The sequence below is a fragment of the Xyrauchen texanus genome, chromosome 1 (genome assembly GCF_025860055.1).
Source record: "Xyrauchen texanus isolate HMW12.3.18 chromosome 1, RBS_HiC_50CHRs, whole genome shotgun sequence".
NCBI lineage: Eukaryota > Metazoa > Chordata > Actinopteri > Cypriniformes > Catostomidae > Xyrauchen > Xyrauchen texanus.
The window spans coordinates 64,523,724-64,536,431 of record NC_068276.1 but is presented as its reverse complement, the minus strand read 5'-3'; the positions used below and the strand labels follow the sequence as shown (position 1 = coordinate 64,536,431).

Here is a 12,708-nt window from a genome sequence, read left to right as displayed (position 1 = left end):
TCGGTATCTGTGAAGATCTTACTCTTTAAAGCGTTTTGTACACCTTTGTATACGGCCTACCTGTGGTGTCGTTATAAGCAAAGCAGCATTAGAAAACTTATAGTGGCTTATAATGACAGCATGAGGCTGCTGCTGAGAGCTCCGAGAAGCTCCAGTGCAAGCCATATGTTTGTCAGTATCGGGGTACCTACCTGCTCTGCTGTCTTACGTAACCTTATGTATAAATTTATGTGTAGGGTATCTGAGTCAGAAAATGACTTAATTAATGTTTTGGCTAACCCTGTACGTAGTTCTGTCAGATTTTCTTCCAGACTGTGGAACCATTGGCGAACATGTCTGTATATTATTCACTGAACATTATGGAAGACTTTGTATTTTTGTATATGTATGTATGTATATATGTATGTATGTGTGTTAGTATGTGTATGTATGTAGATTTATATATGTGTGTGTATATATATATATATGTGTATATATATATGTATATATATATATATATATATATATATATATATTTTTTTTTGTGTATGTTTTTATTGTGATATGGATCCTCCTGGGTCTGAAATAAAGTTTTCTTCTTCTAGATGGGCTGCCTGTGGAATTTTATAAGGCATACTGGTACTTCTTGGGAGAAGACTTGCTTGCAGTATTAAGTAGCAGTCTGTCTGAAGGGCGACTGCCAATAAGCTGCAGGAGAGCAGTCTTAACTCTGCTTCCGAAGAAAGGTGACCTCAAAGAGGTTAAGAATTGGAGACCAGTGTCTTTGTTATGCACCGATTACAAGATTCTGTCAAAAACTTTGGCCAACAGACTGAGGGAGGTTTTGGGGCAGGTGATCCATATAGATCAGTCTTATTGTGTACCCAACAGATCAATAGTGGACAACATATCTTTGATTCAAGATGTTCTGGAAGTCTCTAGACTCTTTGATCAAAAGGTTGGTCTGATTTCTCTGGACCAGGAAAAGGCTTTTGACCGGGTGGAACATCAGTTTTTATGGCATACTCTTAAGGCATTTGGTTTCCCCCCTGAGTTTATTACTATGATTAAAGTGCTCTATGGTGACATTAAAAGTATATTGAAAGTCAATGGTGGTTTAGGTAGTCCTTTTAAAATTCGAAGAGGTATAAGACAAGGTTGTGCCCTATCAGGTATGCTGTATTCGATAACTTTAGAACCAATGTTAAATAAAATCAGAGCAGAGTTAGATGGTTTTGATTGTGAAAATCTCTTTCCACCGATAAAACTGTCAGCATATGCTGATGATATAATGGTTTTGATTAGTGGGCAGAATGATATTAATAAGCTAGTGGATATTGTTAATAGGTATGGGAAATTTTTTTCTGCAAAAGTGAATTGGGCCAAAAGTGCAGCATATTTAGTTGGAGAGTGGAAGGAGGAAAAACTGTTTTTGCCAGGTGGAATGAGCTGGTCACAGGGTGGTTTAAAATACCTTGGAATCTTCATAGGCGATAAATCAACTAATAAGAAAAATTGGGAGAATGTGTGTGAAAATTTTGAAGGAAGATTAGAAAGGTGGAAATGGATATTGTCTAAAATGTATTTTAGGGGAAGGGCTCTGATCATTAACAATCTGGTAGCCTCCTCATTATGTTTATCTGTTTCAGAGCCTCCTGTTGGGCTTCTTGAAAAAATACAAGTCAAAATGACAAACTTTTTTTGGGATAAATTGCATTGGGTGCCGAGGGCTGTGTTGTATCTTCAGAAGGAAGAAGGTGGTCAAGGTATTGTAGACCTCAAGAGTAGAAAAGCAACCTTTAGGCTGCAATTTGTTCAGAGATTCTTATATAAATCAAATGTAGTGTGGGCTGGATTAACTTCTTGCCTTTTAGGTAAGGTTGGTGAGGGGGGCTTTGGAAAAAATATTTTTTGGACGGACTGCACTAAATTTGATTTTGGGTTTATTTCTCCTTTTATGAAAGTGTGAGAAAAGCTTGGTGTGTGGTACAAATCAAAAGATCCTAGCCCTACAAGTCTTTACAATGGTTTTTAGAAGAACCTCTGATTAATGGTGCACGTTTGGATTTATGTGATGATACAACACCGTGGTTAAAACAGGTTTTGACAAATGCTAAGATTGTGAAAATGAAGGGCCTAATGGAAGTGGCTGGTAAGACTTTGGACAATGCTGATGCATTTGCACAGAAACTGGGCATAAGATCAACAAGGACAATTCATCTTCTGTTGAAAAAATTTCGAGAGACAAGGAGTAAAGAAGATTGGACTTTTTTATCGTTACGAACTGTCCCAAATGAAATGGATCGCTTTCCAAGTATGGTTATACCTAAGACTGTTTTAGAAATGGAGAATTCTTCAGCCACCCCAAAGATTTTAAGAGATATTGTCTTTGATACAATGGGGGGCACGAGTTTATATCAAGTGTGTGTACGAGCGATAAATAAAGACAAATTACAACGTGTGGATATGCCATGGAGAAGCCACTTAAATGTTGAGGTTCAAATTAAGCCTGTTTGGGGTTCAATTTACAAGCCACCATTGACTAAAAAAGTTGGAGATCTGCAGTGGTGAGTATTACATGGCATTATTGCAGTTAATGCTTTTATTTCAATCTTGAACCCAACTGTGCAAGATAAATGCCCTTTTTGTACTGACAGAGAAACAATTTTTCACTGTTTTACCCATTGTGAGAGACAGAAATCTCTTTTTGTCTTATTGGAAACTTTGTTTTCTTCTGTCAATGAGAGGTTTACAATGTCGGTGTATATTTTTGGTTTTGAATATTGTAAAAAAAAGAAGAGGAAAGGACTGTTGTTAAACTTCATTTTAGGACAAGCAAAAATGGCTACATATGTTAGTAGAAGATATAAGATTCTTTAAGATTCAAATTGTGTAGTTGAATTGTGTTTCAAAAAGCTTATAAAAGCCAGAGTAAGGCATGATTTTATTTTTTATCTATCTATGAAGAATGTGGAAAAGTTTGAAGACATTTGGAGTGTAGAAAAATTGCTGTATTGGGTGGATAATGATGTGTTGTCTTTTCCCGAGATTATGGGATAATCTAATGAAGGTTTTTGTAATCTTTTTTTAGAATTTTTTTTTAATAAAGGTGTTATAAAATTAAAAAAAAAAAACTTCTCTCTCTCTCTCTCTCTCTCTCTCTCTGTCCCGCTCTCTCTCTCTCTCTCTCTCTCTCTCTCTCTCTCTCTCTCTCTCTCTCTCTCTCTCTCTCTGAATAAATAAATTGCATCACAGACAAATGGTTTCATATTATTATTATAGAAATGGCTGGCGAGATAAAATAACTTTCTCTTTATAGCAATAATAAATGTATTTTCTTAATTTCTCCAGTACCGACAGCAGAACCGATAACGTCCGAGCTTACCAAAGCCAGTCCTTCAATAGCCTATAGTGCGTTGGTATCTTTTTTATTACTTATTTCTCTGCATTGAGTGACAACCCTCTCAAATATAAGGCACACAAACAGAACAAATAAAAGTCTCAGATTCACTGTCTGTAATTGCAAAATTCTTGCTTAATGTGAAGAATTGCTTATTGTGACATGATAGCAACCCTTCTGCTGTGATAATGCAACTTCAACTACGCTATCAATATCCAAAGTAGCCGAACGTCATGTCGCCTATCGCGGTTGTCGCGTTTTTTCTTGAAGTTGGCAGTAACATATCAAAAGTTTTTAATTAAATATAAAGAAGTTATACAAATTTAATCCTTACTGTTTTCTCCAAGGAACTTAACCTTCCTCACTCTGCTGGAAAATGACTCTAGGGGCAGCGTGCGTCCAACACGTGTTCCACAACAACACTAGGCTGCCCACAGATGCGCCTGCCTAATAATCGGCTTGATATACTTGGATATTGGCCGATGCCGATTATGTTAAAAATGCAAAAAATCGGCCGATTAATCGGTAATCCATATGATCCAGTCGCTCAATGAAGGTCTTCTGAAGCAAACCGCTGCGTGTTTGTAAGAAACTAATAAATAATGAAGATGTTTTTAACTACTTGAAACTCTTCCGGTTAAATCTTCTATGCTCATGTACAGGACGTGATGTCACGTCATGTGACACAAATATATATTTAAAATCAGAAGTAATTATATATATATATATATATATATATTTGGGTCACATGACATCACGTCCTCCTGAGCCATAATACATGCTCCATTCTCGGGAACGTGTCCGGCGACTCTGTACACCGATCAAACCCTGACCTGTGAGGATACCAGTGTGCACACATGGGATAAAGATCAGTTTCCTGAGGAGGTGACGTAATCTCAGCACCCCTCATAATGTCGCGCTTTTGACCGAGCTATATATATATATATATATATATATATACTGTATATTAGGGATGTCAATTTAACACTTTATTTCAGTGCGATTAATTACAAAGGTCAAAAACATCTGACTCAGAAATACAATTAAAAGCAGCGCAGTGAAACACAATATCACATTCTGTGTGAAACAGCCTTTAATTATGTCACTGAAATCAGCGAGACGTGATGCAAAGGAGGAAAACGTCAGTCTACAAAGACAAAAAACCATTCCCAGACAGAATACAAGAAAAACGACCCCTAAATCTGCCAATTCAGTTGCTCAGTATAGATTGTGCTGTGACACGCTTATGATGCTGATATCGTATTAAAACACACAATATTGACTTATAAAGGCACTTTTTGTGTTGTAACAATAATGCAATGTGCTTGAATTATTTATTTGGAGTTTTCTCAGCAATGAATGCGCACAATTAATTGTGATTAATCTGAATAATTAATCGGCATGTCATGTAATTGATTACAAATTGTAATAAATTGACAGCTGTAATATATATATATATATATACACACACACATTTATGTTGTGTATGTCATGATTAATTTCATATAGGATGTAAATCGTGCCAAATAAAAGATGCGGATCATCCGCTGTGGTGACCCCTGATGAGAGCAGCCGAAAGAAGAAGATACACACTCAAATCAAATCACAACACGATCAGCAAACACACATGACAGATACAAAATGACATCACACACCTCTGCTAGCATCAAACCTCATTGATTCTCAGTGACGTCATGATGTCATAACATTAGCTTTGATTTAATGGCAGTATTCTCGTATCTGTGTATGCAAGTTAGAATGAGTGTCATGATTTGATTTGATAGTAAATAATGACTTATTAAAATATAAGTTCATCATATAAAATTATTGTGTTGCTTCAACACTTCTGATTTGAGTCACATGGAGAACATGAATGTTTTGATTTGTTGCTTTTGATTACAAGGACAAAAACATCTGAGCTCAAATATCTTCATTTATCTTCTGAAGATGACCAAAAGTCATGCAGGTTTGGAACAACATGAGGGTGAGTTAAATGATTCATTTTGGGTGGACTATTCCTTTAAATCAATATTTGCTCTGAAATGAAAATAAATAATTGATGAATTTAAGCCCTAATGAAATATGGGGAAATAAGTTCACACATTGGATCTCGTCTCTCCTGAGATGTCATGTGAGGATTTTATTGATGTGTCCACCATGTTGGATTTCAGCATCATATACTGGCTGTGCAGATTACAAAATAACTGTGTCCCATGAACTTCAATGAAACTAGAGTGTTTTCAGCGTAATGACAAAAGTTGAGTTGAATTCTTCTTACATTGATGCAGATTTACAATATATTTAGTTTTATTTATTAATTTATATTTTTCAATATGTCTGAATTCCTGCGACATGTTTAAACACACTGAATCTCCATCTGTCCTGATGATTGGAGACAACAATCAGTGCTTTCAAACCTTTGTTGTGATAAACGGAGAAGCACTCGAGTAAAACACATTACTGCAGCAGTAGATGATCAGTGTGTGTGTGTGTGTGTGTGTGTGCAGCAGTAGATGTTCAGTGTGTGTGTGTGTGTGTGTGTGTGTGTGTGTGTGTGTGTGTGCAGCAGTAGATGTTCAGTGTGTGTGTGTGTGTGTGTGTGTGTGCAGCAGTAGATGTTCAGTGTGTGTGTGTGTGTGTGCAGCAGTAGATGTTCAGTGTCTGTGTGTGTGTGTGTGTGTGTGCAGCAGTAGATGTTCAGTGTCTGTGTGTGTGTGTGTGTGTGCAGCAGTAGATGTTCAGTGTGTGTGTGTGTGTGTGTGCAGCAGTAGATGTTCAGTGTGTGTGTGTGTGTGTGTGTGTGCAGCAGTAGATGTTCAGTGTGTGTGTGTGTGTGTGTGTGTGTGTGTGTGTGCAGCAGTAGATGTTCAGTGTCTGTGTGTGTGTGTGTGTGCAGCAGTAGATGTTCAGTGTGTGTGTGTGTGTGTGTGTGTGTGTGTGTGTGTGCAGCAGTAGATGTTCAGTGTGTGTGTGCAGCAGTAGATGTTCAGTGTGTGTGTGTGTGTGTGCAGCAGTAGATGTTCAGTGTGTGTGTGTGTGTGTGTGTGTGTGTGTGTGTGTGTGTGTGTGTGTGTGCAGCAGTAGATGTTCAGTGTGTGTGTGCAGCAGTAGATGTTCAGTGTGTGTGTGTGTGTGTGCAGCAGTAGATGTTCAGTGTCTGTGTGTGTGTGCAGCAGTAGATGTTCAGTGTGTGTGTTTCAATGAATGTTTACCAGTTTATTATTACTGTAGCCTGTGTTACTATAATCATTGTGTGTGTGTGTGTGTGTGTGTGTGTGTGTGTGTGTGCAGTAGATGTTTTAATGCATTCTACATCTTTAATGTCAATTTTCCCAAACCGTGTTCCCCAGTGTGAATATTGTACAGATTGTGGTGTACGGACTTCCTGGAAATGAATCCCCGCAATAAGGATTGTGAGAGCAACATTTCTCACACATCTGTCTAAACTTCTTAAACTGCTGTAGATGTTCACATTTAATGTATTCTGCACCTCCAGTACCAATATTCCCAAACCGTGTTCACCGGTGTGGACTTTTAGTTTGTGCTGCAGGTGACGGTAAAAAAAGTTTGTGATGGTAAAAAAAAAGAAAGAAAATGTTCTGAAAATGTTCTGAAATTATTCTGACTTTGATCACAACTTCTAATAATTTTGTTTTATTTTAAATTTTGACAGCGGCGGGGTTAAGAGGGAAGACGTATTTTTGTATGTAGATGTCATGAAGTGATGGTCCGAGGTTTGTTATGTTCATATCATTCACTAATTTGAGTTGTTCTGACAGACAATAACTTCACAAGTTGATCCTGAAAGTCATTTTGACTCCAAATAACACTTAAATGTTTGTTGTTCTCCGTCTGAATCGCTCGTTTCGGTAGTTTTTACATTGTGTCTCGAGACCAGAAACACAAAACAGGCAATTACAATCATCATGTGTCGTCCAGTAGTTGCTCAGGAAAACTGTGGATCTGCTGATGATGCATATGATTATAATATAACAGATGATCACTCACCGATGACAGTAAATGACACTTCATTACTCCAGGAAGTGCTGAATTGTGTAGATGTTCTGATAGCGATACACTTGCATTTACTGTATCTGCTGTCCATTAGAGTAAACTTGAACTCTTTCTTATTAGAGTCTTGAACATCATCATCATCACACTGAAATCTGTATCTCCAGTCTGTCTCTTCTGTCCCCTGTATGTCACATGTGAGAGTGACAGTCTCTCCTCTGAATATCGGTGATGTTTCAGGATTTACAGTCAGAACAGGTTTATCTGTAAGAACCAGAAACAAACACACAACTCTCACTTTACAAAACACACATGTTGATTTATAACTTAAAGGAATATTCTGGGTTTAATACAAGTTCAGCTCAATCGATGCATTTGAGGAATAATATTGATTACCACAAAAAATCATTTTGGCTCGTCCCTCCTTTTATTTAATAAAAGCAAAACTGAAGATGACAGTGAGACACTTACAATGGAAGTAAATGGGGGTCAATCTGTAAACAATAAAATACTCTCAGTTTCAGAAGTATAGACACACGACATAAACAATATCTGTGTAAACATGATTTTACTGTGATAAAACATTTATTTACCGCATCTGTGTAAAGTTATAAAACTTCATTGCCATGACGATATAATGTCAACAAACCTAAAATCCCTAAAATGACTGTAAAAGTGATGATGAAACTAATTTACATCTTAAATAATGGATGAATTTTAAAAGAATAATTAATGTGTGTTTTTTACATTTTAAGCTTCACATTTCAACCCCATTGACTTCCATTGTAAGTGACTCACTGTAACCTCGATTTCTTAAAGAAAATGAGATGCGAGTCAAAATAGTTTTTGTGGTTATCAACATTACGCTACAAATTCTGTCAATTGAGATTAAATTGTATTAAACCCAGAATATTCTCTCAATTTCTAGTCTAGTCTTTTTTCTTTTTCTGAGTGTAATCAATCAAACTGGAAAACTGCAAATCCATTAAGATCCTTTTGAATTATTACATCTACACATTTATTTGGTGCATTTGATTATAATGTAACAGACGATCACTCACCGATGACATTAAGAATGACATCATCACTCCAATCAGAGGAGAACGGCCTTGATGTTCTGGTACCTCGACACTTACATTTCTGCTTGTTTCGTACACTAATATTGTTAATGACATATGTCATCTTATTAAAGTTTTGAACATCACGACCATCACAAAACCATCCGTATGTCCAGTCTGTCTCTTCTGTCCCCTGTACGTCACATGTGAGAGTGACAGTCTCTCCACTGAATATCGGTGATGTTTCAGGATTTACAGTCAGAACAGATTTATCTGTAAGAACCAGAAACAAACACACAACTCTCACTTTACAAACACACATGAGTTTCTGCTTTAAGTTCATGTGTATAAAGTGTTTGACAGTGAAATGAAATTGATGGTTTAATTGGGATCAGTGTTCAGTTGACATATGGTGGTCAGTTCTATGTTACATATATTCATCACATTTACTCACATTTCAGGAACGTTTTAATGACAAAAAAAAGCTTTTTTATGTATTTTTAATTCCTCTCACTACTTTCCCAAAGTGTTGTTGTTGTTTTCATGTTTAGAGACGATATTTATTAGATCAGTCACACATATGACAGTAATGTTGAGATCATGTCTCAGTTTCATCAATCACACATTGACATTCATCTCATGAACTCTAAAACATATTTAATATCTGTCGCTCGACTCCACTGTAACAGGTCACATATAATCATGACTGAGACATCCGATGTCTCACACTCAAACTCTATTTTAATATGAAAAACAAATTCTATGCAGTGATTTCATCATGGATGTTTCAGACACAAGAATCTATTGAAGTGTATTTCTATATTGTTTGAGTCACTGCTGCAGATGATGAACACAAGAGACTTTATGTCAGTATAAACACATCAGAGGAGTAAAAGCAGCATCAGTCCTGTGTTCAACACATTATTGATCATGAGTGTATCAGACTCAGTCATGTGTTCAAGACATTATTGATCATGAGTGTATCAGACTCAGTCGTGTGTTCAACACATTATTGATCATGAGTGTATCAGACTCAGTCGTGTGTTCAAGACATTATTGATCATGAGTGTATCAGACTCAGTCGTGTGTTCATGACATTATTGATCATGAGTGTATCAGACTCAGTCGTGTGTTCAAGACATTATTGATCATGAGTGTATCAGACTCAGTCATGTGTTCAAGACATTATTGATCATGAGTGTATCAGACTCAGTCATGTGTTCAAGACATTATTGATCATGAGTGTATCAGACTCAGTCGTGTGTTCAAGACATTATTGATCATGAGTGTATCAGACTCAGTCATGTGTTCAAGACATTATTGATCATGAGTGTATCAGTCTCAGTCGTGTGTTCAAGACATTATTGATCATGAGTGTATCAGACTCAGTCATGTGTTCAACACATTATTGATCACGAGTGTATCAGACTCAGTCGTGTGTTCAACACATTATTGATCATGAGTGTATCAGACTCAGTCGTGTGTTCAACACATTATTGATCACGAGTGTATCAGACTCAGTCGTGTGTTCAACACATTATTGATCATGAGTGTATCAGACTCAGTCGTGTGTTCAAGACATTATTGATCATGAGTGTATCAGACTCAGTCGTGTGTTCAAGACATTATTGATCATGAGTGTATCAGACTCAGTCGTGTGTTCAAGACATTATTGATCATCAGTGTATCAGACTCAGTCGTGTGTTCAAGACATTATTGATCACGAGTGTATCAGACTCAGTCGTGTGTTCAACACATTATTGATCATGAGTGTATCAGACTCAGTCGTGTGTTCAACACATTATTGATCACGAGTGTATCAGACTCAGTCGTGTGTTCAACACATTATTGATCATGAGTGTATCAGACTCAGTCGTGTGTTCAAGACATTATTGATCATGAGTGTATCAGACTCAGTCGTGTGTTCAAGACATTATTGATCATGAGTGTATCAGACTCAGTCGTGTGTTCAAGACATTATTGATCATGAGTGTATCAGACTGCAGTTCCAGATTGTGATTTATAACTTAAAGGAATATTCTGGATTTAATACAAGTTCAGATCAATCATGGTGTTCAAGCCACAATAAAGCAAGACACCTTGATTTCAAACTTGAAACTAAATTGTTTATTTATTTTAAGTAAAAATGAAATTGTAAAAACAGGAATTTCATTGTCTGGAGAAATACATCATGTTTTTGTATTATTTTATGTTTTAATCACAGAGTCTGCAGAGTTGCCTTCACAATGAACTGTTCTGTGGAAATAAAGTGAACTGAGTCTTAGGCCTCAGTACAAACAGTGTGTCATAAATGCACATTGACGGCTTTTCTGTCATCAGTTCTTAAAGGTTCAGTATGTAAGATTCAGAAACCTGTGTTATTAGTGACACCTGTGGCCGTTAAGTGAACTGCAGCAGCTCCTGTTGCTCGTGATCACGCACACACTCAATAGAGACACGAGCATCGACCAAAACAATGACGTAATGTACAAAGAGACTGAACGTGATTCACCGACATCATGTTGACAGATATTAACATAACTTTTAATTTTAAACTTTTTAATTTTAATTTACACAGTTATGATTGTTTTACTACAAACTTTGAGACTGTATATTATATTTGACTCTCCAGTGCTGGAACAGGATAAGGGTTAAGATGACAGGATAAAACTAAGTGTGGATATAGATATCAATCTCATGAGTGGCTTCAATGACATCATCTTAAAGGTGCAAATCAGTTTTCTGAGGGTTGTTCCCCCCTAAAATATCATTAAAATATGTGTATTGTAAATAATATAATGATATTCTTAAAATAATTATTTAAGAAATAAAATAATACAAATGCAAACGGGGCAACAACAAAAACCCATTGGTGTCCCCTTCAAAAATTGCTCTTGAGAATTGTTATGTTTATTGTCCCCCCCAACATTTTGATGAAATTTTCGCCCCTGACTCTGGGATTAAATGAATCTGACTACAAATACTGAATTTCAACAATGAAATCTGTAACTGCAAACTATTGTATTTGAATGATGCTGCTGGATAGAGGCAGTCCAAGACCACATATTAAAATAATAAAATACTGAAACTTTCAGAAAATCAGAAATGTCCTGACCAACATTTGAGCAATTTTACCTCAGAAAATAGTTGAACTTTATACTATGTTTAATTTGAATGATTATTAAAGTTTATTAGTGTCATTGTTCATGTATAAATTGTTGTCGTACGTCTTCTGAAGCATAAATGATGTTTTCATGGGGCACATATTACCTTCCTCACTGCTGTTCAGGATGCACCAATCACAGTCTTTTATTGAATATAGATAATCATTTTAAAATTATTATTATTTTAATATTGAAGCAAGCAAATATTTAGTATTGTAGGGCAGATAAATAGGAAATTAAACTTATTATATGAGGAAGTAATGCTATTAAACGTGTTATATGACAAAATGATGTTATTTTGTCTACAGTATATTACCAGACGGATTTTCTCACATTTTTATTTAATACAAACACTTTGTACATTATCCTCTTTGCAAAACAAACGCTCTCTTCGAGCGGTAGTGGTCCACGGGTAGCTCACAGGGAGAGTGGAGAAGCGACAACAGGCAGTGGGTCTCTCCCAAGGCAGAGGGTAGCTGTAGAGTACCAGTCGCTCGTGGCGTCAGGTAACTGGGCACAGAGATGGTCATTAGTGGGGAACAGTATAGTTACAACAGGACAGGACTCTGGACAGAGACAAATAAGGCTGTAGTTGCTTCTTAGTGATAGTATAACTGAGAGAGAATCCGACAGAGAATGTAGTGAGAGCAAGGAGGGAAATAGAGAGCTAATCAGAGGAAAGAGGGAACAGGTGGATTAATGAGGAACTCAGGGAAGATGAGAAACAGCTGGGAGCGGAGGAAAGGAGAGGGAAAGTAACATAGAACGACCAACAGAGGGAGACAGAGTAGAGGGAAAGAACAGAAGTGAGACATAACATGACAGGGAGGTTGATGAAGGGGCGATGAAGTGATGAGCCTTGACACACCTGATTGTAGGAGAGGAGAACTTGGTAATAAGTCGCTGTGATGAAGGAGCGAGGAGCCCGGAATGGCGATAGCTGGAAGGTAATGCTGAGGCACTTTGAGGAAGGAGCGTTGAACATGCCGGAGCGTTGTAGAGGAGATAATCGTCGTACGTTTACTGGAACGAAGGAGCGATGAGCGTTAGATGGAAGCCAGGAAACGTCTTGGAGAAGGAGCAGGTAAGTGAATCT

The 12,708-nt window shown here is 37.0% G+C and overlaps 1 protein-coding gene across 2 annotated transcripts in view; it reads right to left on the bottom strand.

Annotated features, from left to right (window-relative positions):
- The window catches only part of LOC127643013 (Fc receptor-like protein 3), a 106,727-nt gene that overhangs the window by 43,959 nt on the left and 50,060 nt on the right, over positions 1-12,708 (bottom strand). For both annotated transcript variants that reach the window (XM_052125533.1, XM_052125543.1), the window contains exons 5-6: positions 8,452-8,721; positions 7,388-7,654 (exon numbers count right to left, since the gene is read on the bottom strand). In XM_052125533.1, coding sequence (XP_051981493.1) covers positions 7,388-7,654; positions 8,452-8,721 — 537 coding nt within the window. The remainder of the gene's footprint in view (positions 1-7,387; positions 7,655-8,451; positions 8,722-12,708) is intronic.